This window comes from Choristoneura fumiferana, chromosome 23, assembly GCF_025370935.1.
Source record: "Choristoneura fumiferana chromosome 23, NRCan_CFum_1, whole genome shotgun sequence".
Lineage (NCBI taxonomy): Eukaryota > Metazoa > Arthropoda > Insecta > Lepidoptera > Tortricidae > Choristoneura > Choristoneura fumiferana.
Window position 1 is genome coordinate 18,391,016 of NC_133494.1, and position 27,088 is coordinate 18,418,103.

Here is a 27,088-nt window from a genome sequence, read left to right on the forward strand (position 1 = left end):
TACATTGCTACGAAATAAAAACACGATTATACAGAAAAACAAGCGTAACAAAAGTTTTAAATAACAACCACTAAAACTACGTCATTCTAAAATAAACAAGCAATAAGTTCGTCTTAGAAAGACATTTTTGTCTTTTTTATATATTTGCCCTTTCTAGACGCAGTAGGTAACATAGATTTTACTATAAGAGGTTTGTTACTTATGTACCTAAGTAAACCATTGTTTTGGCTCATGCAGCATTTGATGAAAAACGAGCAAAATAAGTTTTACATTTATAAAGGTAGATTTTTCATTTCAATTTAAGACATTTCCTTTGTTGCCACGAAGCGAAAATTCTTTATACTTGCTGCATTTTTTATCAATTTTCAAATACTTTCTGCAATTGGCTCTGCATTGCTATACCTACTACATACATATATTGTGTTTTAGCTGTTTGTTCTCCTTAAATAAATTTATTATTAAATAACTTGACATTTTTTATTACTTTCTGCTGTTACAAAATACATAATTACGACGATGACTTTGAAGCATGCTTTTCAACAAAGGTTTTTTCGAACCGGTGGTAGTTTTTTGACATTCATAACTGCTTGCTATAGCCTAAATTGAATAAAGATATGTTGACTGATTTTGAATAAAATATAATTTTTAATTTTTTGCTGTTTTTAGAAGTCGACTGTGACAAACCCCTAAAACATATACGAAGGCAATGGACCATGAAATCAATGGGGTTGGCGATTGATCAGCATTTTTGAACAACCTGAGTTGCTGCGGCTTCCTCGATCCTTTTCTGAATAGCCCAGTGAAAAAGGGACGCATTGAAAAACAAGCGAGTGGCCAATCGCATTAGTTTTTTTTTGTTGCTGAATTACGCTGAGAATTTCGTACTGTTCACATTCAATGAAATAGAATTGATTATGAATATTTTTCTTTGGTACGACAAGTGATTACTACAGGTACTGAATTGCGTTGAGAATTTCATACTGTTCACAATGACATAATGTTACATAAATAGTTAGAATTGTGTACAAAGTTTTTTTTTGGTAAGCAAAGGGATTATTTTTAATTTATGACCTATAAAACCTGAGCCAAGCACCGGAACGGTTCAACCACCGTACTTTTTTTTCTTAATTGATAGATTTTTTCAAAAATAAAATAAAATCCTTTGAAACTGCTACGAATACGGTCACACACAGCGGAGTATTAAGGTAGGATTTCAGTCTATTAAAATATTAAAGTTTGTAAATTTTGGTAAGGTAAAAGCTACGGCGGTTGAAGTGTAAATTTAATGTTATAACATAAATAATATAAAAGAATTTATGATTTCATTTATAATTATAAGACAGCAAGCCGAAAGCCTTTTTGTCTCAGAAAAATGTTATACTCTAGACAAGGGACAATGAAATCGTAAACATAACCTTTTAAAAACATTGTTTCAGTCAAAGCTAATCGTTACATGTCTGTCTCAGTGTTTTTGTTAAGCAGAGAAAGAGAGAGTCAGCCTTACTACAGTAGAAAATAGTAACGTTTTGAAACGATATAAAAAATAGTTTAGTATAGGTACTGTAAGGCACAGGCCTCCTCTCAAAATAAGAGAGATTGAGCTGCAGTTTCCACGCAAACCCAGTGCGGATTGGGAACTGCGTACACATCATTGAACTGTCACATCACTCTACTTATCAATCTAGATAGGGCATTGAACAGATAAAAAATAAAATCGCCGGTCGCGTTAAATTTCTGCCAACAGTCAAAGGCTTACAGATTACAATATGCCTATTCAGTCAGTCGAGGAAAACATGTGTTTAAGGCTGTGTTTCTACCAAAGATGTGTGAGGATGCGTTGCGAGGAATGTGTTAGTCATGAACAGAGAGCAAAAATTTTCATGGCATTTTTTGACCTTTCATAGTGACTTCTCACTTATTGACTTCGATACATAATATGGGATCGATTTGTAGCATTCAAACATGGCGGATGTAGACAATATCTAATTTTGCTATTTCTGTTTCTTTGACTAGTTGAAGTATAACTTTGATAGTGTTTTATGCGGCGATTAACCTTAACAGTGAACAGTGATCACAAAATTCTATATTGCTCTCGTGTCTGACATTTTTTAATGCGCAAGTTGTCTCCGCGTGGTTTCTGGAATTTTACTATCAAGTTGCAAAAACTACAACCACCGTGCAACGTCCCTCTCAAAGAGAGTTTACTTTGACACTGGCGAAATTGTCCTATTAATTAGGACAGAAAAGCCATATTTTAAAAGAGAAGAAGAAGATACATAATATACATATGTTACATCTATCGATACACAACATAGGTACTAAAGAAGCTTAAAAGTAGAAGTAAACAATAGGCGGCCTTAAGTTAAAGAGCGATCTCTTAAAATTAGCTTTCGAGCAGTTGAAAACAATTTCTAATTTAATAATTTCAGTTCAGTTTTTTTATCAATTTCACGTTGAAATTCTTGTTGTAATGTATAGATGATTTTTTTCATATTTTCCGGTTTTAAACTACTTCTTTTACAGTCAAATATCCACTTGTATGCGGAAAAAGAACGCACTACATTACATGATAAGTTTACGACAATCTAAAGTCTAATAAATATATCGACATCATTTTAGGTACAGTGAATAAGTGAGATGTCACTATGACAGGTCAAAAAATGCCATGAAAACTCCGCTCTCTGGTCATGAACCAATAGAAACGCTCCATTTACCTAGCCTCGCTCCTCCAAGCTGTTTCCACTAGAGATTCGATAAGCGAGGATAAATAAAGCGTTTTTATTATTTCAATTACAAACACATTTCTCGCCTATCTATGGTGAAAACACAGCTTTATTTATGAGTACATAGTTTTACCCTGTCTAGCAGAGACCAAGTCCGAACAAAACAAAATCGTAAATCCATTATTATTTGCCTTTTGACAAATATTTTGGACTTCAGCCCGAATATCCGGGTTATGATAAATCCTATAAATTATTAACCTACAAAGCAAGGAAGAAATAATAAAAATGACGGAAGATATTTATGGACGCGGTTAGTTTAGTTTTGAATATCGAGTTTTGTTGGTTTAGGGTCCAGTGGGAATGAACCTTTGGTACAGCTGGCGAGTTACTATTTTTGTTCGTTAGTTAGTTCGTTCGTTTTGTTTGTTAGTTTAAAAATAAATGAAGTTAATTATTGGTAAGTTAAAAATGAATAAATACGAGTATTTTTTTTTTCAAGTTGAATAGATAGACAAGTAAAAGAGGTTAGGATATCCCATAAAACAGGGGTGGCGAACTTGATTAGACCCAAGATCTATTGTTTACTGACGAAACCCTGTTCGATCTACCAATTACGTAATTCTTGAAATCTTAAATGGAACAGGATAGTTCATACTCAACACACAAACATCACGCCTGTATTCCCAAATGGGGTAGGCAGAGTACCTACATGAAACGTTACCGCTTCGGAGCCACTTTTAGCAATTTTAGGTTTAAAGTTACAGTTTTTTTTTATTCGACTGGATGGCAAACGAGCAGGTGGGTCTCCTGGTGGTAAGAGATCACTACCGCCCATAAACATCTACAACACCAGGGGTATAGCAGATGCGTTGCCAACCTAGAGGCCTAAGATGGGATACCTCAAGTGCCAGTAATTTCACCTGCTGTCTTACTCTCCACGCCGAAACACAACAGTGCCAGCACTGCTGCTTCACAGCAAAATTAGCGAGCAAGATGGTGGTAGCAATCCGGGCAGACCTTGCACAAGGTACTACCACCTGCAAAATTATTTATATTTTTGTAGTATGTATTTCTATGTTTTGATTAATAGTCTATGTAGGTACGCATCTAATGATTTACACGTTTATAATGTATCTTTATTACCTGGTAACACACAATAAATACTTTGACTATGACACGTGCGAAACCGCGGGTAAAGTGTAGTATATAATATTTTACGCTTTAAAGGCTGCAAACAGCGCCATCTAAATAAAATGAAATTTCCTTTGCAAAGTTGCTACGAAGCGTAGACCCTCGTAGCCCGTAGAGGCGTAGCGTGTAGCAATGCTACGACAGTTACAACTTACAATTTCTACAGTGATATCACTTTTTAAAATATTCCGGCTAAGACATGACAAAATTGGTTTTATAAATAGTGCTAATATGCAGTGATATAATATATATATAATATTGGCACCAAAATATAGTCTTATATTCTAAAATGGATTTTCAAGTGTCTCAAATCGTTGGACATTGTCAGTTTTGTGTCAGTGTGATATGTTAAACATACCTGTATAACTTGCACAGTTTTGTGCAAGTAATTTGTATTTTCGTGTCATATTTGTACACAAAAATGTGCATACCAATGAGACGTATATTATTGGCTATAGAATGCAGGCACAACATTAAATTCAAGCTTCAGTAGTTCGAAAACCTCCATCGGCTCATTAAATGTGGAACCCTAATTTAATCTACTCGTAACTATACTTCCCGAGCATGCATTAAACGGAGCTGCATCTTGGCAATACAACCCTTCTCATGCCGGGCACACCAACCAAACAAGGACAACACAATCCAAAAACACAAGGCTAATCTAAATTGCCGTACTCCAAGTGATTTATTTTCTATCAAACCTCAAAAATGTTTACTTTCAAAGTTAGTATTTGTAGCGCCTCCTGAGGCTTCGTAGATTAAATAAAAAGGATTTTAGAGGCACACGAACGTATAATAAAGAAGATCGCAGTTATACGCGCCGGTGTGCAGATGTTTCGACACTATTGCCAACACGTGGAACCGACTGCGGCTTGGGGGGTAATGGTTTAATTTATTTTCACAGTTCAATATACAAATTTGTACAGAAACCTCAGCGTGCGATACATACTCACACTTAGAGGTTTTTGCAATGTGTTACAGTTTTATTATACTGCCGTATAAGCAAGTTATTAATTTTACAGGATTCACTCAGAAAACAAAAAAGGGAAAAATATATTTATAGTGATACATCTGTATTCTACTCTATGTGTCTACACATACGTAATGTAAGTAGAACTTATTGCAGGCTGATATTAACATTGCAAACTCCTCACACTGTGCACGAGTTATTCAAAATACATAAATTGAAAATAAACCCTAAAATTGACGTAATAAGTATCGAAATACAAACTGAGACATGGATGCACAGAAAAACCAGAAAAAGAGACCAGCGCTGGGAATCGAACCCAGGTCCTCAGCAATCCGTGCTGCGTGCTATACCCCTACACCACGCTGGACAGGAATTTAGACACGAATTTTTCCTATGCATACATATCTCAGGTTGCTTATTTCTACTACGCTACTTATGCAGCAGCACTAGCGACATCTATGTTTTCGCTCTCATCGAGAGACGTCACATTCTATCGGAACCAACGCTCACCCAGACAAGAGATGTCGTACTAAGCCAATCAATTATGATTGGTTATTTGGAGTCTTTTGCGCTGGTCTCTTTTTCTGGTTTTTCTGTGCATCATGTCTCAGTTTGTATTTTCGATATGGTTTCACGGGATACCCGTAAAAGTAACAAATTTGGGAGTTGAAATAAAAAATACAAAAGACTCCAAATAACCAATCATGACGTAATAAGGTTAAAATTGGAACACAAAATAGTAGCATAGAACTTTTTACAAAAGATCTAGGTTAGGAAAATATAATGGGGACATAAATTTACTTGAACTCATTTGTTTTATTAGTATTGAAAATTGGATAACTAACTCTCAAGAAATACGTTGATAAACATAATATATTGTCACCATCATCATCATCATCATGTCAGCCGAAAGACGTCCACTGCTGGACACCGGCCTCCCCAAGGCTCTCCACTCAGACGGTCTTGTGCTTTCCGCATCCACCGCGATCCCGCGATCTTAACCAGGTCGTCGCTCCATCTTGTTGGAGGCCTACCGACAGCTCGTCTCCGGTCCGCGGACGCCATTCGAGAACCTTCTGACCCCATCGGCCATCAGTCCTGCGAGCAATGTGCCCCGCCCACTGCCACTTCAGTTTCGCAATTTCTGGGGCTAAACATTTGTCATCGTCATATAACTAAGAGAGGGCTTGGACCGTAGTACCCATGCGGGCCCAGTGCGGATTGGGAACTTTACACACTTTTGTTTATGGAGGTTTCCTCACGATGTTTCCCTTCACCATAAAGGTCATGGTGAATTTCAAATACAATTTCGCAAAGAAATTCTGAAAAACTCAGTGCTGTGAGTCTAGGCAAATAGGAAACATAACATTAGTAAAGTCGAATTCATTAATTTGTGAGCAAAAATTTGATCAAAAATATCTGAACACGCTTCTACGCCGTTAACAATAGAGTCGTGTTCAGATATTTTTCACCAATTTTTTTCTCACAAGTTTATGAACTCTACTGTAGAACAAAAGTTCCAACCTGGTAGATCATTCTGTTTATTCGACTGTACCTATCTCCTAACGACTGACCTTTTTGGCGTCCGACTTATAATAGGAAATAGGTCAAACAGGTAAGACCTAATTTCTATCTAGGCCTTTGAACGGCTAAATAGACTGGCTCCGGCGAAAAAAGTAGGGTAATTGTTTGTGACGTAACTTTTAACTTGAAATATAGAAAACTCCCGATATTGTCACTTCAAAGTTCAATATCTCAAAAACAGCTGAACCGATTTTAATAAAAAATATCTAGGAGCCATTGCTAGAAAACCTGCTTTCAAATAAAAAAACCGCATTTAAATCGGTCCACTCGCTTAAGTGCTACGGTGCCACAAACAGACACACATAGCGGTCAAACTTATAATACCCCTTTTTTTGTGTCGAGGGTTAAAAAATAGAGGCATGAAAAAGACGTTCGCGTTAAATCATCATCATCGTATTAACTGTAGGACGTCCACTGTTGGACATAGGCTTCCCCCATAGACCTTCAGTTGCATTGGTTCAAAATAGCACCACCATAGCATCCACCGTGAACTTACGGCTTTAACCAGGTCACGCGTCCATCTCGTATATGTATATATATATAAATATTATAAAGGATTTCAAATGCCATTAATAATTTGATTCGCCCCAAAAATCTTCAAATTAATATCGAAACCCAATACTCGATTAACAAAGGTATCGAATCAACCATCCATATTCGCTTATCGGTCCGAATTTGTCCGAAATTCAATAAATTTTGTCCGGAATCCAATAAACTTTGACCGAAATAAACCTGTCCGTGGGATGTAAAATAATCTATAGTTAGGCCGGCCGCGAACGTGCGATTGAATAATTTATGTAACTAGAATAAAAACAAACTGTAAACAGATTTGTGTCAGGAATGGGTATGAAAAAAATATTTTTACAAGTTATTATTTAATTTGTAATGTTCGTATGTAATTACGTAAAAATATAATAATATGTAAATCAGCGACATCGAGGCAGACCGAGAAGGAGATGGCGGGACGATCTAGACACGTACGCAAAGGACTGGCCTGACATTGCGTCAGAACGAGAGTTGTGGAGGTCAAGAGGGGAGGCTTTTGCCCAGCAGTGGACACTATACAGGCTACTTAAAAAAAAAAAAAAATGTAAATACCCAGTCGGCGTAGAATTCGTGTATTGCTATCCCGCGGGAACGATGCAATTTTCTGGGATACAAATTATCCTAATATGTACAACTTCCCCGGAACTCAAGCTATCTGAATAATTCTTGGTACTTTTGCCATAGTTAGGTATTTTAATTATCCAGCCATCGTTATCTTCGCAGGACGGAGCTCTTGAATGGCTATCGAGTATGTAGTTTGTAGTCATTACATTGCAAATACAGTAAATCAAAGTTTGCAAATTTCCAGAACGTACATTATGTACATACATACGCGTCACTGAAAGTCTAGTAAAAGCTCAACAACAAGTTTTTTTTTGTTTATAATCTTCACCAACAGAAAACTGAAAAATAACCGTAACTATTATTATTAGAAAAATAAATTCAAAAACAGTATTAACGCCCTCTGGTGGTGGCGACAACAACGCTCCTGCGTACACACTTATGATGACAACCGCACGTGGGCGCTGCTGACGGTGTCAATGGAACTTTGCCTTTCACTTTTACTACCGTGAGTTGCGACAAATTTTTGATAGCCAAACAAGACCGCAAACGTTTTATTTTAATTTTGTACACATCCTGTAAAACTAGAGCAAAATAAATAATTTTTGCTAAATAAACAGTCATCCTTCATTGAAGTTGCCCCTGCCGAACCACCCAAGAAATTGCCATAAGCACAGCCGCAACAAAGAGTTATAAATCTTAAGTCTGCCGCGGACCTTACAGAAACCATTTACGTAAATTCAAACCAGAATCGCTGACGCCATTATTGGCATCAAACAATATTAATTCCATCCACTAGCGCGCGATCTGTTAATATTTGCTACCCAAATTAGCGATGAATAATATTCCTCGTTAACTATGTAGTTGTTTTATCCGAATCAGGAAATTTACAACACCCTGTGCGGCCCTGTGCGTATTCTCGATTTTTATAATAGCAATAGAACATACGTATATCTATTTAGTACTGTTGGTAATAATTTAATTATACTAACTTATATACTATCTGTCATCTTGTAATAATCAGCTTTATGATAATTTATTTATATTTTGCTGTTTATCTCACTGCCTATATTTATTTTAGACGTGTTTTATATGTACGATATAATTATGTATGTATTCTTAGATGTATTTTTGTTGCGGTTTAATATTCTGATCTGCTTTTGATGCACCACCTGCTGTAAACTAGTCCTTCTTTCTTTCTGTAAAAAAGATTGCCTGGAAGAGATCGCTCTTAAACGATAAGGTCGCCTATTGCTTACCTTGTAATTTTCTTTCTGTGTATCTGCTTTCTGTATCGCTTACTATTTCTGGTGTACTATAGTCTTTGTGTTGTATTGTATTGTAGTATACTATTGACTGGTTGGCCTCTAGAAGAGGCTCAGAGTCACGCAAGGAGCTATGAAGAGAGCTATGCTTCGAGTTTCTTTGCGCGATAGAATCCGGAATACAGAACTTCGTCAAAGAACTAAAGTCATCGACATACCAGTAAAAATATGCAAGTTGAAGTGGCAATGGGTGGGCTACATCGCTCGAAGAACAGATAACAGTTGGGGTAGAAAAGTTCTCGAGTGGCGACCGCGAACCGGAAGACGAAGCGTTGGCAGGCCTCCCACCAGGTTGACTGACGACATCGTCAGAATTGCGAGTAAGGCTTTAGTTTCCTAGGATCAGCGGTGAAGCCATATAGCGGCCGTAACTGATACCGCTCCTCCTCCTCCTAGAGAGCGGTAATTGACACCACTCTAGGAAACCGCGCTATTTTGTTTATATAGACAACGTTCTAGTGACGTCATTCACCGCTTATTACGGTAGCTATAATTTATAATTTGAAGACGCGTGAATCTTTAACATCTTTTTTTAAGGAAACAGGTATCCTAACCCTGCCGTTCGCTTTATGTTTTTGAAATAATCATGTATGAAAGGAAAAACAATGTGATTTTCCCACTTACGTCGATAAGCCAAAGGCTACTAGAAACACAGGGAAGCTTAAAGTTCCATCTTCCAGACTGGCTAAAACCAAAAAGTCGTTTCTGGGAAATTGCATACGTTTTTGTAATAAAATTCCAAAAAATATTATGAATGAAACGGATACAAAATTCAGATCTATTGTCAAGAAGACATTAATATCTAAGGCGTATTATAAAGTTAATGATTATATCATGGACAGGGATATTTGGAAATAATTCCGATCCGCATTAGCGATCCCTTCAAATAGCGAACGTGTTAAAAATAAAGTTGTGTTAAATACTTGTGATGTATAGATATCATTTAATAATATTGTAAATCTGTTTAAAAAAATATACCTCGTTGAGTTTCTTGCCGGATTCTCAACAGAGGTTTTTCCGAACCGGTGGTAGATTTTTTTTGACATTCATAAGTGCTTGTTTTGGCCTAAATTGAACAAAGATATTTTGACTTTGCCTTTGACTTTGACGGCACCTCTTGTCCTAGGAAACCAAAGCTTAACCGGTTGATGCAAGTGGCGAGATGTCGTTCATGGTGGCGTTCTAAGGGGGAGGCCTTTGTTCAGCAGTGGACGTCTTCTGGCTGATGGCGATGATGATGATGTACTATAAAACCCAACCAACTTAAAAAAAATTGAAACCCCCGATATTTTAATTTCAAAATTCAACGGCTCAACTAATTTTTATTCAATATGTCTAAGAACCGCCGGAAGGAAACTCTCTTTTACAGAAAAAAAACGCATCAAAATTGGTATTTCCGTTTGAGAGCGTTACTTTACGGAGGTCCATATCAAGGAACTAAAATAATTATTATTATTTTGAACATGAAACTACCGTGAGACTCACTCATATTAAATATAATGACCCGGATAACTCACGTCTTAAATCGAGTTTAGCTCGACATGTTTCGGGCTAATCCGTAGCCCTTCGTCTTCGGAGCAACGCGACTCAGCGGCTGCTGCAACACGCGCACCCATACATGTCGAGCTAAACTCGATTTAAGACGTGAGTTATCCGGGTCATTATATTTAATATATTTAATTATTATTATATTTTATTGTACCTAATATACCTTTTTTATAGTTGGACCTGTATTGTTCTGGAAATAAAATTTAAGCAATACAATAAAAAAAAATACTTTGCTAACCCGCGACCGTATGATAGCTATATTATTATACGCTTATGCAATTGGTGATAGATGGGTTTATGTGATTTGTGTGTGTTCTTACAGTGTGGAGGTGGAAAAACTGCATGAACACGCATATCTTCCACAAACGGTAGCTATCATAAGGTCGCGGGTGAGCAAAGTAATTGTTTTAGTTCATTTATCAATATGTCTCACGAGTGTTTAAGTAATATTTGTGTATGAATTTATACGAAGCCCTCGCATCTGCGTCGTGTTTTACCAAAAACTTATTTCACCAAAGGTTAACACAGTAATATAAATAAAACTTAAACGCGTCTCTCCGCACCATTAACTCTTTCGCTTCGCTTGCTTTTAGACCAGAGGCGTCACAAAATACAGTGTTTAATATATTTAACGTATATTTTATGTAAGCTAGGAATTATCTAGGAGTCGTCATATTTTATATTTTATGTTCGCTTTAAGCTGAATAAGATTTTTGAATTCACCATAAAAACCCCACTGCCGAAGGAGGGATGTTTTTCGAAGGTACCTATGTATTATTATATGTATATAAATATGTCTATTTCTTTGATTTTCTTTGTAGCTTGTCGGTTTGGCGGTTTTCAATATTTGAAGTATCATCAGTTTTGTCCTACTGTCGAAGTTTTGAGTCGGAGAAGGTATACTTGTACATTATGCCAAAATGGCATCCACGAAAACATTGTGGAAGGGAAATAAACACGAAATAAAGTTAATTTAGCAGTCACTTTTTGACACAGGATTGTTCCGTACATAGCACGCTACGCGAATTTACGCGATATGCAGAAGTCTTATGTCAAACACACTTGAAAATCACAATCGTTTACATTACTTCTTTCTGTTACACGATGTAAGATGAGGCTAGAAAGAGTTAGTTGAATGCGATTGCGAACGTCAGAGTATTAGACAGTACGACCACAGGGATCGAAACGCAATTTTGGCAGACCGTGGTTTACACACGGCATGGGAATGAGCACAAATGCAAAATGCTTTATTCGCTTACTCATACTGTAGGCACCAGAACACCTTACCCTGCTTAATTCTGGCTAATTAAAGACTTTTTTTATCTGTTTGCGCTTGTACAGCCAACTTGTCTAATCGGTATTTGACTTTTTTTCCTGCAAAAGTGACACGTTAATTAGACTAAGTACACAGAATCTGGAAAAAATGTCAGCTATTCTTATTCATATATTCTATTGCGGAAAAAAGCAGCACAGAAATTAGACTAACGCACACTTGAATGAGAACGGAGGGGTTACTATTATAGATTTCGAATGCGCAAAAACCTGTACGACTACCATGAGTTTACCGTGACCGTACTCGATAGCGACGGCGTAAATTATTTGTATGGAGAAATTGTACAGCGCCTCTACAAATAATTTACGCCGTCGCTATCGAGTACGGTCACTGTAAACTCATGATAGTGGTACTGGTGTCCATTTGAATTCCCAAACTCATCCGCATTCCCGTTTACTCAACTACTTCCAAGTTAAACAACTTTTATCCACTTGTTTACGTGTTTCTGTTTGGAGAAAAAGTTTTAAATTAAGCGGCAAAATGTTGGCTTACACCGCTAGCAACAAGGTGCGGCAAGTTTTGACAGCAGGTGATTTAGTTATGATTTTTTGTATACTCACCTATTTATACACATACCATTTTTTTTTTCAAATTTCCGTGCCTGTCTGATTTTACAGTTCTCACGAAGATTCACAACAAACAAATTTAACACGCAACAAAAGCCGCTCTTGTACTCAACTAAAGGGCTGTTTCACCATCCATTGATTAGTGTTAACTGACGGTTAAATGTGATGCCGTCTCCGTCTATTCGAACAAAACAAATAGAGACGGCATCACACCTAACCGCCTCTTAACACTAATCAATGGATGGTGAAACAGCCTCTAACTATATTACATACTAAACTTACCTGCGTATGAGAGTAGAACATGGAGAAGTTTGACACTATGACAGGCACTGGTAGCGCTATCGTCAGCACACCGGCCAACGCGCACAGGGCACCGACGAACATGCCCAAGTAGGTCTTTGGGGCCATGTCCCCGTAGCCCACTGTCGTCATGGTCACTATGGCCCACCACAGCCCCAGGGGGATTGACTTGAACTGGTTCTCCGGATTGTCCTGAAACATGGTGTACTGATTTAAAATTTTAATTCCGTCTGCTTTTACAACAGTTTTTATAAGCTTTTGTTTAACTTTCTTGTTTATTTACGAGTATATACTAGTGTTTACCCGCGATTTCGCACACGTAAATCATTAGATAAAGCAGCTGAATTGAAAATTCGGGATTTTTTAAATTCCCGTGGTAGTTCCCGAAAATTAAACCGTGGTTTTCATTGTGTTACATTAAAAAAATCATGTCGAATTTCATGTTATGTTATTTTGAGAATTTATCCCTATTTCGTGGGAATATTGGAATAAAAAGTAGCCTATGTGTTATTCCAGACGTCCAGCTATCTACATACCAAATTTCATCCAAATCCGTCCAGCCGTTTCAGCGTGAAGGAGTAACAAACATACTCACTCACTCGCTCACAAAAGACCACTTCCAGTGGTCCGATTGACTTGAAATATGTCATACTTATGTAAACCTGGTGACAATATGGTATCGAAATCCTGGTAGACCGGCCAGGATCGTCTCCGCAGAACGGAACTCCTCAACGGTTAATGGCATCGACTTGAAATTCGGTACGGAAATGTAGCTTGGATGACAATGCAAGTACAGTGAACAAAAACCGGCCAAGAGCGTGTCGGACATGCCCAAAATAGGGTTCCGTAGCCATTACGAAAAAATTAAGTAATATTTTTCTAAGGATTTCGTATTTTATACGGAATCATCCAAGTTTAGGTATATTTTATACCTTAGGCTGCTATTTACTCATAAACTACTAATAATTCTCAAGCAAACTTAGCCGTTATAGTTTTCCTTGAAAGTTTGATATACTTACTACCATCCTGATTTTTTTCAAATTTTTCCACTCACCGGTTTAGATTTTAGAGGGGGGGGACGCTCGAATTTTATGAAAATTTGCAGTTATATATTTCGCAAAAAAATCACTGAATCGAAAAATCGTCTTAGCAACCCCCTAATGGTTTTAAAATATCTATCCAACGATACCCCACAATATAGGGTTGGATGAGAAAAAAAATCACCCCCACTTTACGTCTATGGGAGGTACCCAAAAAAAAAATATTTTTGAATTTTTAATTGTACCATTTTGTCGGCATAGTTTACTTATATATCCGTGCAAAATTACAGCTTTCTAGCATTGATAGTCCCTGAGCAAAGCCGCGGACGGACAGACAGACAGACAGACAGACATGGCGAAACTATAAGGGTTCCGTTTTTGCTATTTTGACTCCGGAACCCTAAAAATTGACGATTAAATTAAATTTTGAACATGGAACTACCGTGAGGCTCACTCATATTAAATGATATTGTACCGGATAACACACGTTCGGTTTCGGGCTAATTTGTAGCCCTTATTCCTAGGAGCAACACGAACTCTTCGGCTGCCACAACACGCGAACTGCGCCCCACCGCTCGACTCAAGCGACGAACGAGCTAAACTCAATTTAAGACGTGAGTTATCAGCTACAATATCATTTTATAATAAATTATTGCCGGAAACCGGTGGATGCAAGTGGCGAGTTGTCGTTCATTGTGGCGTTCTAAGGGGGAGGCCTTTGTCCAGCAGTGGACGTCTTCGGGCTGATGATGATGATGATGATGATGAATAAATTATTATTTTGGACAAGTTGATTACATTATTTAGCCTAAAACAATGGCAAACATTTTACGCACAAACGTGTTTAAGTTTCATAGAAACTTCTTGATTATTTATAATCAACGAGTTTAAGCCGAATGTCAACACGCTTAAATTAATAACAAAATTAAATTTAACTTTTACAAGCAGAACGAATAATTCTGGAGACACAATTAACTTCAAGAAAACAAACACAAATATGTACTTTCTTGCTTCGCGCTGAGAGTTCAAATTTTATTGATTGTCTTGGCTATTTACGGCTTATGGTAAGCGCTAACGCCACCAGCCGAAGTTTCCCGAAGTTTCCCGAAGTTTTGTATTAGTGCAAAGTTTGTGACAACACACCGAGAAAGTTGAAGCTGCAAATATTGGCTTCAATATCGAGCTTGGTGGACACGGGTTACTTGGAAGTTGGAAATGCAGTTTTGCGCGTGACAATTTATCAACATCATCATCATGGAAAACTTTCAAAGTTGGACAAAAGCCTACCCTTAAAAACGTCACGATGAATGACTGGTTATGTTTTCTTTTTTTCTTTTCTCTTATTCGACTGGATGGCAAACGAGCAAGTGGGTCTCCTGTACCCTTAGTGTAAGTTTTCGGTTACAAAATACGTCTCGATCGCGTTCGCGTTATAAATCTCAATTTGTATGGAAACACGAACATCGCAAATGTTCCGCTAGAAGCGCTGTTCCGAAAACTTACACTAAGGGTACTGATGGTAAGAGATCACCAATGCCCATAAACATCTGCAACACCCGGGGTATTTCAGATGCGTTGCCAACCTATAGGCCTAAGATGGGATGCCTCAAGTGCCAGTAATTTCACCGGCTGTCTTACTCTCCACGCCGAAACACAACAGTGCAAGCACTGCTGCTTCACGGCAGGATTAGCGAGCAAGATGGTGGTAGCAATCAGGGCGGACCTTGTACAAGGTCCTACCTCCTGCATCTGTATCTAACGATATCATCGCTTTATCTAGTGGGAGGCCTGCCTAAAGACGGGTGAAGCCGTGAAATCCAATATGTCGCGCATTGAACTTCTGGCAGGCTCCCGCCGCCGTAACGTCCACTTGTTGACCACGCGACGTTCACTCGTTGACCATGCGAGGTCCACTCGTTGTCAACGCGTGGTCAACCCGTGGACCAGCTGTCGACAACGAGTAGACGCCGAAAGTCGAGGCGGTGCTGATTGGATACCGGGTGGATCTAATGAGCTGGGATGACTCCTAAAATTTTCAATAAGCTACCAAAAACTGTAACAGAGAAGGAAGTACGAGTATTACCTAGTTTCAAAAAAGCATTGAAAGATTTTTTAACCGATAAGGCATATTACTCTGTTAATGAATATCTACTAGATAATTAGACTAGATATTGTTTTCAAAATGTTCCACTGATTATTATTAGTATTAAATGCAAAATTATTTATATAACATTAAATGTAATATTGATTAAGTATTTTAATTATTTCCTATTTTTTTATTGTATAATTATTTAAATTAATAAGTAAATATTTGTATGCTGAAAGGCAAGACATATGAAGGATAAGACATAAAATTATTGTACATCGTGTTGTTTATATTCAATTTAATAATTGTATATAGGAACTCATGTTTGACAAATAAATTATATTTATCTTTAGCTTTATCTTGTGACCTTTAGTCTCATTAGGTTCTGTAGGTTGTTTTGATGGAACTAAAATAAATCTTTCTTTCTTTCTTTCTTTAATGACATTGACTTGAAACTTGATACATGTAGTTTAATTAGGTACACGTACATCAATTGTATTCTACACAAATATAAGCTCGAATAGTGTCTATCTCTTAAGATGACGCAATGGAAACACCTCCTAAAGATATAAACTGTCTCAGCTGTCTTCAGACGCCCATAGAGACCGTTTTTATAATGTCACGTACTGTATTATACTGAGTGTTAAAGTAAACATGCGTACCTTTTCTCAAGTCCCGATGTGTAGAACTTTAATACAACGGCATAAAATTCATTTTTGAATGTATTTTTTGTGGATTAGGTATATTTTTTATATTGGCCTTTTGTAATATTTATTGGCAGTCCTTGGCGGTTACGCTTTTTGTTGTCTTTTAGAATGTTAAATTTTGATTTTCTAGGTCTTGTATAAACAATAGAAAAATGTTAAATATAATGACCCGGATAACTCACGTCTTAAATCGAGTTTAGCTCGACATGTTTCGGGCTAATCCGTAGCCCTTCGGCTCCGAAGACGAAGGAGGGGAAGGGATTAGCCCGAAACATGTCGAGCTAAACTCGATTTAAGACGTGAGTTATCCGGGTCATTATATTTAATATGAGTGAGTCTCACGGTAGTTTCATGTTCAAAATAGAAAAATGTATGAATTTTGACTTTTTTGTGACTTTTGTTCGTAGAAGCCTTAGATACTTAGATAAAAAGATTTAGATTTCGTTTTCAGAAGTTTAATTTCCAAAAAAGCATTTCCCAAAAAGGTGGTATATTTTTGATGTTTATTGGTGCTTGTTATAGCCATGTAATTTATTTAAGTTACAGGAATACGTTACTTTAACCTCCATTAAAAAAAGCCTAGGTTCCGGTAACACCAGCGGATGTCGTGGTGTCTCCCAGTGCTCCCATGGCATCCGCACACTTGGCTGATGAGGGAATACCGGTGGGTTTTTAATGGGTAGGAGAGTCCCATACACCACCATACGCAGGGGTAGTGCGTAACGCATTTTCCCACCGCAAAAAAAAAGGTGCCGGTAACACACTGTATAACATTATACAGCCAAAGAGCTGTTGTTATCTTGAATAGAAATATTTTATCAAAATCCGACCAAATAAGAATCATATTCGCTTTCAGTAGGTACAATACAAAAGCGGGCAAAAATAATTGATTAACCGTGACATTAATTTAATTAATAAACTAAAATTCAGACTTTGTTATCTTTCTAACCAAATTATAATTGCCAGCAATGTACAGCAAAGTAAATTGACAAGTAATAATGAAAGTATTTGTTGGCTGTCATTTACACTTGCTTGTCAATTTACTTTGTTGTAAATTGCTGGTAATTATAATTTTCACGCAGCACGGAATGCTGAGGACCTGGGTTCGATTCTTAGCGCTGGTCTCTTTTTCTGGTTTTTCTGTGCATCCATGTCTGAGTTAGTATTTTCAATATGGTCTCACGGGATGACAAAAATTCTCCAAAAAACTAATAATAATATTATTTTTTTAGAAAGTTACCAGTCTGAATTTTAGTTTATTCATTAAACTAATGTCATGGTCATGTGTGGTTGAGTTACACAAATACGTTACTTTAACCTCCCTTAAAAAAAGCCTGGATGCCGGTAACACACTGTATGTGGCTTATATTAAGAGGCCAATAACAGCTATCCAGCTATCTTATAAGTAGCGCAATTGAAATGAAACGCATAGCTTATACTTGTCCATAAAAGTAATTTTACTCTCGACTAACTACCAACCCTTGCTTGTGGCTCAGGTGGATATAAACGTCTCGGGTAAAATGACGTGTTTTATACACCTGATCTATAACCTTCTATTAATGATTGTCATAAAGCGAAGCAAAAACTAGGTCATAACATTCTCCACCCACCTTGCCGACGATCAAAAGAATCCAACAAACAAGATCGTATCACCTCATATCGAATATCTCAAACTTATTCTTGCTGCTGACATCGCATTCACTCTGATAAAAGAGCTCGTTATCTCGTTCACGAGCGATGGCCCACAAATGCCGCGCGTTTTTAGGGTTCCGGAGCCAAAATGGCAAAAATGGAACCCTTAATAGTTTTGCCATGTCTGTCTGTCTGTCTGTCCGCGGCTTTGCTCAGGAACTATCAATGCTAGAAAGCTGTAATTTTGCGCGGATATGTAAATATGCCGACAAAATTGTACAATAAAAAATTCAAAAAAATATATTTTTAGGGTACCTCCCATAGACGTAAAGTGGGGGTGTTTTTTTTTTCTCATCCAATCTTGTAGTGTGTGGTATCGTTGGATAGGTCTTTTAAAACCATTAGGGCGTTGCTTAAACAATTTTTCGACTCAGTGATAGTTTAGCAAAATATTCAACTTTAAAGTGCAAATTTTCATTAAAATCGAGCGTCCCCTCCTCTCTAAAATCTAAACCGGTGGGTGGAACAATTTGAAAAAATTCAGGATGGTAGTAAGTATATCAAACTTACAAGGAAAACTATAACAGTTAAGTTTTCTTGAGAATTATTAATAGTAAAAGAGTAAATAGCAGCCTAAGGTATAAAATATACCTAAACTTGGAATATTCAGTACAAAATACGAAATCCTTAGAAAAATATTACTCAATTTTTTCGTAATGGCTACGGAACCTTATTTCGGGCGTGTCCGACACGCTCTTGGCCGGTTTTTTTTTATTTGCATCGGGACACATTTCCAGGCAATTAACTCTGGTTGACATTGAGGGTCGAATGCAGTGACAGTAACGGGAAGTGTCAGTAATGGACGGTAAATTTAAATTTTTTAAACGTTCGAGGTAAAACGTAGGTAATAGTTTTCATCTAGACCTGATCTCAGATTGAGAGGGCTTGGGCCGTAGTTCCCAGGCGAACTCAGGAGTTAAAGTTAGTTAAGTTGGAGTCCCTCACTGATATAATAAAATGTTTCGGTTAAATAATTTCTCTAATTTTTTGTTTAAAAAGGTAACTGAACAAAAACAATTAAACTGTAATTAAACAAAAGCGAGAAATATAATGTTTAGCAAGTTAAGGCCGTATTGAGACCCAAATTATGAATTATTTTACATCGCAATCACCAGCGTTGCTCGACCTTTACCTTCTTCAAATTATCTATTAAATTAAATAGCCTAATTCCATGAACCACTAATTAAAAAAACGGCCAAGTTTGAATCGGACACGCGCACTGCTCATCAAAGCGGAGGTCCACTGTTTAGACCAGAAAGTTACAGTATTTTGGCCATATTATGCGAAACGCTAAATACGAACTGCTACTGCTGCTGCGGGGTCATTGAACAGGATACCAGGGCACCAGGAAATGTAGAAGAAGACGAATCTCATGGCTCAAAAATCTACAGACATGGTTCAAAATGAGCACAAGATCGCTGTCCCTTGCTGCTTTCTCCAAGATCAGGATAGTTATGATGATTACTGACAATCATTCGAAAATAGCAGATGGAATCTTGTTTCCCGTACATAACCATCTTACATAACCAGCACTGGAAGGGGTCAAATATATCCTGCTTCGAAGAGATTTTGGCAATATCTGTCAGTTTAAGTTCTGGAAAATTAGGTGCAACGACGAACAAAGCGAGAAGTGTAAGGTACAAAAGCAACCATAAAGCGCGAGCCGAGCGAAGCGAGCACACCGTGGCAGCGGCCAGAGAAGCCATCCCAGCCTATATACGTCCCACTGCTGGGCACAGGCCTCCTCTCAGAACAAGAAGGCTTGGGCCATAGTTCCCACGCGGGCCCAGTGCGGATTGGGAACTTCACACGCACCATTGAATTGCTTCGCAGGCTTGTGCAGGTTTACTCACGATGTTTTCCTTCACCGTAAAGCTCGTGGTAAGTTTCAAATGTAATTCCGCACATGAATTTCGAAAAACTCAGAGGTGCGAGCCGGGGTTTGAACACACGATCCTCTGCTTGAGAGGCCATAGGTCAAACCACTCGGCCACCACGGCTCCTAACGGCCACCACGGCTCACGGCTGGCGCGGCCAGAGAAGCGCGAGGACCTAACTAAGTGAAGAAAAAAATTGGCCTCTACTAGGGCTATGTTTATGTAACATGTTTATGTACCTACATGGAATAGGTAAGTAGAGATGCCACTGCATGTAAAGAAGTAGTAACAGGAAAACTTTACTTATAGTTTCAGCACTTAAATCTGTCTGTTCGTCCGCCCGTTAGTACCTAAGATCTATGTTTAAAGTGCCCGGAAAAGACGTGATGTTGACTAAATAAGAGTTCCGGTGAACCTATGAAGGAGTGTTTATTCAGACTTTCCCTAAAGCTTTTTCTACAAAATCCGATTCGCACTTGGCAGGTTTTATAATAATATTTTTACGCCTGTATTTTAGTCCACGTAATAGAAGTCCTGAGGTCTATTTAGGGTATGAATATTTTCTACTGCCGAAGTAAATTATGTTATGCCCAAGTGCTTACTTTATCTTAACAATTTTCCTGAAGGTAATTCAGCTAAAATTATGTTAAAATACTTAAAGTTAATTATCTTTGTCAGAGTTTAGGTTGATAGAGAAGTATTCTTGTTAAATTGTAGGCCTGGAAATAAAAAATAATGAAATAATACTGAGCGGTATTTGGTAATGTTCTGTGTCATCATCATCCCAGCCTATATACGTCCCACTGCTGGGCACAGGCCTCCTCTCAGAACAAGAGGGCTTGGGCCATAGTTGCCACGCGGGCCCAGTGCGGGTCGGGAACTTCACACGCTCCATTGAATTGCTTCGCAGGTTTGTGCAGGTTTCCTCACGATGTTTTCCTTCACCGCAAAGCTCGTGGCAAATTTCAAATGTAATTCCGCACATGAATGCCAGCGGGGGTTTGAACCCACGACCCTATGATTGAGAGGCGATAGGACAATATTTCTTACGCATTCGTTTTGTGCTACAGGTAACATTGCAAAATTTGTTTAAGAATGAATTAAATGATTGATTGAAATTTTTCTTCTTATATATTAATATTATTGTAATGCATTTTAGAAATTTTTGATTGACAATGTTATTATGTGTTCTATTGTTTTGTTTTGATTATGTTATTACTTATATGGGTGATCTATTGTTATGCATTTTTGTCTAGTACCCATTATGATTTCAAACACAATGTATATTGTTCTTGAATAAATAAATAAAAATAAATAAAAAAAAACACTAGCCACCACGGCCCTTTTTCATGTTCTGAGTAGAGTGGGTCAAATTTTGTGCCACAGAGTATAGTATACGCATTCAGATTTATTAGAGATTGGACTTCGTTTTTGTACTGATTCAACACGTATGCAGATTAAAATTGCGCATTTCTTTAAAATACTAAGTGACACCGCCTGCTCTCAACCGCGCATTTTGTGTCTATATTTTTTTTTTTTACTTTGTGGAGTGCAATAAAGATGGTTTTTATTGTATTGTAATATTGTAGAGAGCAAATTTGATGTAGCGATTAGAAGTTTAATAATGATAAGACTAATACAAGTAAGTATTTATTTTTATCAAATAGGTGCGTAATAAATAGGATCTATTATGTTTGTGCTCTATAAAACTCCTTTAATTAGAATAAAATATTTTTCTTTACAGAAAGTTTGTTGTAAGAATAACATTTATTAATTTAATTATCAATGTATAAGATTGCATTGTGGGAAGTAAGCAATAAGATAACTATAAGACCAATAAACAACATAATAATATCTAATAAATAAATCTATCTATCTATTTAACCAATTGCATTAGTGATATCCATATAAAGCTTGTAATTGCTACTTCAAATCCGCTCTCTAAATATTAGTATAATTGAAGACACTACTTACCTACCTACGTACTTACTTACCTTACTACTTAAGAAGGTAGGTAAGGTAAGGTTAGTAACATAACTTAGGTAAGGTAAAGTGCAACATGCCACTGCACTGATTTGTATTTGTAGTACACGTATATTTTATTTGTAGTACATAATATCATGTCGTGTCATGTGGCGGTGGGTGGGGGTAAGGTGTGCTTGTAGGTTTGTGTGTGGAGGTTAAGGAGGCAAATTTTGAGTAGAGAGAAGTGGAGAGCCATTCATCAGCTACACCGACAAGAGTGTAACTCTTAAATAAGAAGAAGAGAAGACATAACATTGTACAAACCTGAGATTTTTCCGCGTAGAACACCAGGCTGGCAAAGATGACGATGCCCAGCACGAGGAAGAAGACCAGAAGCGTCAGCTCCTTGGCCGAAGCCTTGAAGGTGTGAACCAGGATCTTTAGGCCTGGACTGTGCCTGGTCAACTTGAAAAGCCTAGTAACAAAAGAAAGCATTACAATAGAACCATAAACTAAGACATCTGTACAACATGCGCGCGGGCTCGAATACTTTCCCGCTCGCACAGTAACTACCTATCTCGCTCGGCGGCCCGATACACCCGAGCGCCTACGAAGGCTGCATTCGGAACTAATAAAAGGCGCTGCGCGGACGAGAGTGCATTCATTCAGCTAGTGGTCTAGCTTGAGAGACGGCCTCTGCTATCCTCAAGTACTTAAAACCATCAAGTGGGTTCGGGATGAGACGGCCTATGCGGGCCATTCCATAAACTCACAGTTGTATGCCTATACTTTACCTTGGTTATTTAACTAAAGTAAGCCCTAAACCTGTTTTGTAAGTTTTCCTGAATAAACCTTCTGAATTGTCTTCCTGGCGCTTCATTCACCCTACATTACCAGAATTAACTAATGAGCCAATAAACTTTTTAGTGTAGCTTCTTGCCATGGTATCGTCTCCTGATTAACTTATTAAAAAAATGATTTTATGGGGTAGAAATCCACTACAAGTTAGGAGTTGTGACTGTTTTAAGACAATTTCTTCATTGCTCATCTCCTAAGCATGCAAACTTTTTCTATGTTTTTGTGTTTTTTTTTTATTTGACTGGATGGCAAACGAGCATGTGGGTCTCCTGATGGTAAGAGATCACCACCGATGCGTTGCCAACCTAGAGGCCTAAGATGGGATACCTCAAGTGCCAGTAATTTCACCGGCTGTCTTACTCTCCACGCCGAAACACAACAGTGCAAGCACTGCTGCTTCTTCCTGCTGCTTGATGTCTCCTGAGTTACGAGACAGAATAACATAGGTATACACTAAGTTGATTGACCCTAATAACCATTTTAACATACCAATTCGAACTGAGATCGTATTACTATTATTTAGTAGTATTAGTATTATTTAGCACCATGTATGTCTTGTCTTTTTAGGGTTCCGTACCCAAAGGGTAAAAACGGGACCCTATTATTAAGCCTTCACTGTCCGTCCGTCCGTCTGTCACCAGGCTGTATCTCATGAACCGTGATAGCTAGGCAGTTGAAATTTTCACCGATTATGTATTTCTGTTGTTGCTATAACAACAAATACTAGAAACAGAATAAAATAAATATTTAAGGGGGCTCCCATATAAAAAAGTGTTTTTTTCCTAATGTCTAATGTTGTGTAGATAATACGGAACCCTTCATGGGTGAGTCCGACTCGCACTTGGCCAGTTTTTTATCTTGTTATGTCAATTGTAATGTTTTTTTATGAAGTTATATAAATGTATTTTCTTTTTTTCTTTCTTTACTAAAAGTTTGGATGCAATTTCAAAAACCTAAAGTTGTATCGTCTAGAATCCATTACGTCATACGGGGCGCCTTTGCTGGGAATTTATGAGCTGGTCACGATTTTGAATGGGTCTCGACCTTTACCTAAATTACTGAACACAGTTTTAGTCCACTAGACTTTTCTTGCTTTTTATTTAAAGTAGTGTAGGTACAGTTTTTTGCTTTTTACCCGACTGCCCGAAGGAGGGTTATGTTTTTCGAGCGTATGTATGTAAGTATGTATGTATGTATTTTATCCTCGCTGCCTAAACGGCTGGATGGATTGTAACCTTTGAGGTATCATTGGATTCGTTATAACTGTCGGAGTGACATAGGGTATATAATATTTCAATATGGCGTCTGCGAAAAAAATATGGCGAATGAATAAAAAAAATGTTTTGTATTGTAACCATATGGGAATCAAATGAAAGCTAATAATTAGCCCATTCTAAATACGGGTTATAATACTTTCAATCTATTTTTTTCACAGAAATATCAAAAAGTTTAAAATAAAAAACATTAAATTTAAAAAATCATAAACCCGACTGCCTTAAAAACGAAAAGGAAGAAAACAAGTCTAATGGTCTGGAACTCTCTCAAGAAGCTCATTTAAGGTTCAAAAGTCGGGACCCATTCAAATCGTAACTAGCTCAAAAAATCTTAATAATGGGTCCCGACTGTTGAACCTTAAATGAGCTTTTTGACAGAGTTCTAGACCACTAGACTTATTTTCTTCCTTTTCGTTTTTAAGGCAGTCGGGTTTTTTGATTTTTAAAATTTAATGTTTTTTATTTTATTTGATTCATAAATAAATGGGTTCTAAATTGTCATCGGTCTGCTGAATGCAATGAATCAAATGAACCAAAAGTGATTGCGTGCGTTAATTACAGAAAGAACTGAAACTTGGAAGTCAGTTCTTGTAGCTACTTGGACTGTTACTAATTCTGCGGTCTTCTAGTGAATAATCCACAACAAACACGTATATATATATACAAGGCAGTCACATTGCACTAATAAACTATGTCAACTGCAGCATGTGCGCCAGAATCCGGTACAGACTGGTATACTAAATTGAATTGTTTGAGTACCGACATTGTGACGTTAGTAGTTAATTGTGTTTGTATGGCTTTGGATGCATTTGATTCATCCCAGCCTATATACGTCCCACTGCTGGGCACAGGCCTCCTCTCAGAACAAGAGGGCTTGGGCCATAGTTCCCACGCGGGCCAGTGCGGATTGGGAACTTCACACGCACCATTGAATTGCTTCGCAGGTTTTGTGCAGGTTTCCTCACGATGTTTTCCTTCACCGCATAAGCTCATAAGCGCATAAGCATTTGATTAGTTGTGACAAATTGGCAGTAAGAAAATGTCAGTACAGTTACTGATTTGACCATGGCCTGGATGAATATTTAGCGTTTTTGGCATTTTTATTTTAAATAGCGCAAAAACTTTTTTTTTTGCGAATTAGGATTTTTTTTAGGAATATAAGTGCGAAATTACGCTTGAAACTGACTACGAGCTAAACTTTTGACGGTGAAGGAAAACATCGTGGGGAAACCTATACAAACCGAAGAAGAAATTTGATGGCGTGTGTGAAGTTCTCAATTCACATCACATTCGGGCTCTTATATAGGCTGCTGATGATGCTGATGATGATGATGATGGTGATGATGATGATGCTGATGATGATGCTGCTGACGATGCTGATGCTGATGATGATCATGATGATAAACTGTTCTATAATCAGTAACAAAAAATAAACGTACCTTAAAATCTTAATAATAGATATGAACTCTAGTATGTTCGGTCGTCCGAGGTTCCGTCGCTTGACGGTCAGCTCCACGACCACATCCATGTAGAAGCTCAGGGTTGCTATGAAGTCAATCAGGTTGACTGGCGATTTGATAAACTCTATTATATTTGGTGCTACCTGTAACAAACAAAACACATTCAAATAATTTATTGAATGAGGCATTACGAGTACTTTGCGGAGATCCATATCAATCAACAAACAGCAACTTAGCTCGCCCGCGACCTTATGATAGCTACATTAAATTTATTTATGCAAGATATGCGGGTTAAAAATGAAGTTGTTTTAAATGATTGTGATGTTAGATATCATTTAATAATATTGTAAGGGGCTGTTTCACCATCCATTGATTAGTGTTAACTGACGGTTAAATGTGATGCCATCTCCGTCTATTCGTACGAAACAAATAGAGACGGCATCACATTTAACCGTCAGTTAACGCTAATCAATGGATGGTGAAACAGCCCCTAAATCTGTTAAAAATATATATACCTTGTTGAGTTTCTTGCCGGATTCTTTACAACAGAGGTTTTTCCAAACCGGTGGTAGTTTTTTTTGACATACATAAGTGCTTGTTATAGCCTAAATTGAATAAAGATATTTTGACTTTGACTTTGTTCATCCATGGAGGAACTGCATGAACACGCATATTTTGCGTAAACGTAGCTATCATAAGCTCGTGGGTGAGCAGAGAGATATTGTTTTAGTTCAAAACACATTCATTTAGAGTCATAACGGCTGTGTTTTGCTCAACAAGCACTCACATCGAGCGCCATTCATTAAATTTATTACGTAAGTAACGGCATTAAGTACTTTAAAATGCAGGCCATGTCCTTATTTTTTTAGCCAATCTTTGGGAGTGAAATACCTGACTTACCTAACTTTTTAAATAATTTGCTCAATCGAGCTATGAATATTTGCGTTTTTATAACCATTTTAAATCTGTTTAAGTAGCCACAAAATTTCCTAAAGTAACCCCAGTTAACGGTATAAGTAAGGGGTCCTCCCTCCAAGTCCATTTATAAGTAAGAAATAAGAAATAAGTTTCTTCTAAAATATCCTTTTTGAATAAAAGTGTTTTTTTGCTGATTGTAATGTATACCAAACAGGTCAATAGGACCACTGAAAGGGGGTCAAAATTAACTTGCAAGTTTTTCCACAACAACAAAACTAAATAAGAAAGCTTAGAAGAATCGACAGACCCCCTGTTTATAAGAAAATAATCTAAAAAAAATTACTTACATTATGGCTTGTTATAAATATAATATTTTCCAGTTTTTTTTACGAACGTTTGTTTCGTAGGTAGTATTTACGTACGTACTATTTTTTTATTTTTTGTGATACTATAGTATTGAATTTGCATTTCTCATCAAAGTGAAGTGATAAGTTAAAAATAACGGTAAGAAATTCATATAATCTTTAAAAAAATTAAATATTCATAGAATCATTTTTAACTTAA

At 37.3% G+C, this 27,088-nt stretch overlaps 1 protein-coding gene across 2 annotated transcripts in view; it reads right to left on the minus strand.

Moving 5' to 3' along the window:
* Window positions 1-27,088, minus strand: part of LOC141441078 (potassium voltage-gated channel protein Shaw-like) — a 276,603-nt gene that overhangs the window by 76,869 nt on the left and 172,646 nt on the right. Inside the window, exons 6-8 of one of the 2 annotated variants that reach the window (XM_074105716.1) lie at window positions 25,586-25,749; window positions 22,339-22,489; window positions 12,630-12,839 (exon numbers count right to left, since the gene is read on the minus strand). In XM_074105716.1, the coding sequence (XP_073961817.1) occupies window positions 12,630-12,839; window positions 22,339-22,489; window positions 25,586-25,749 (525 nt within the window). Of the gene's footprint in view, window positions 1-12,629; window positions 12,855-22,338; window positions 22,490-25,585; window positions 25,750-27,088 lie in introns of both variants that reach the window. The other variant, XM_074105715.1, reaches the window with a different exon arrangement.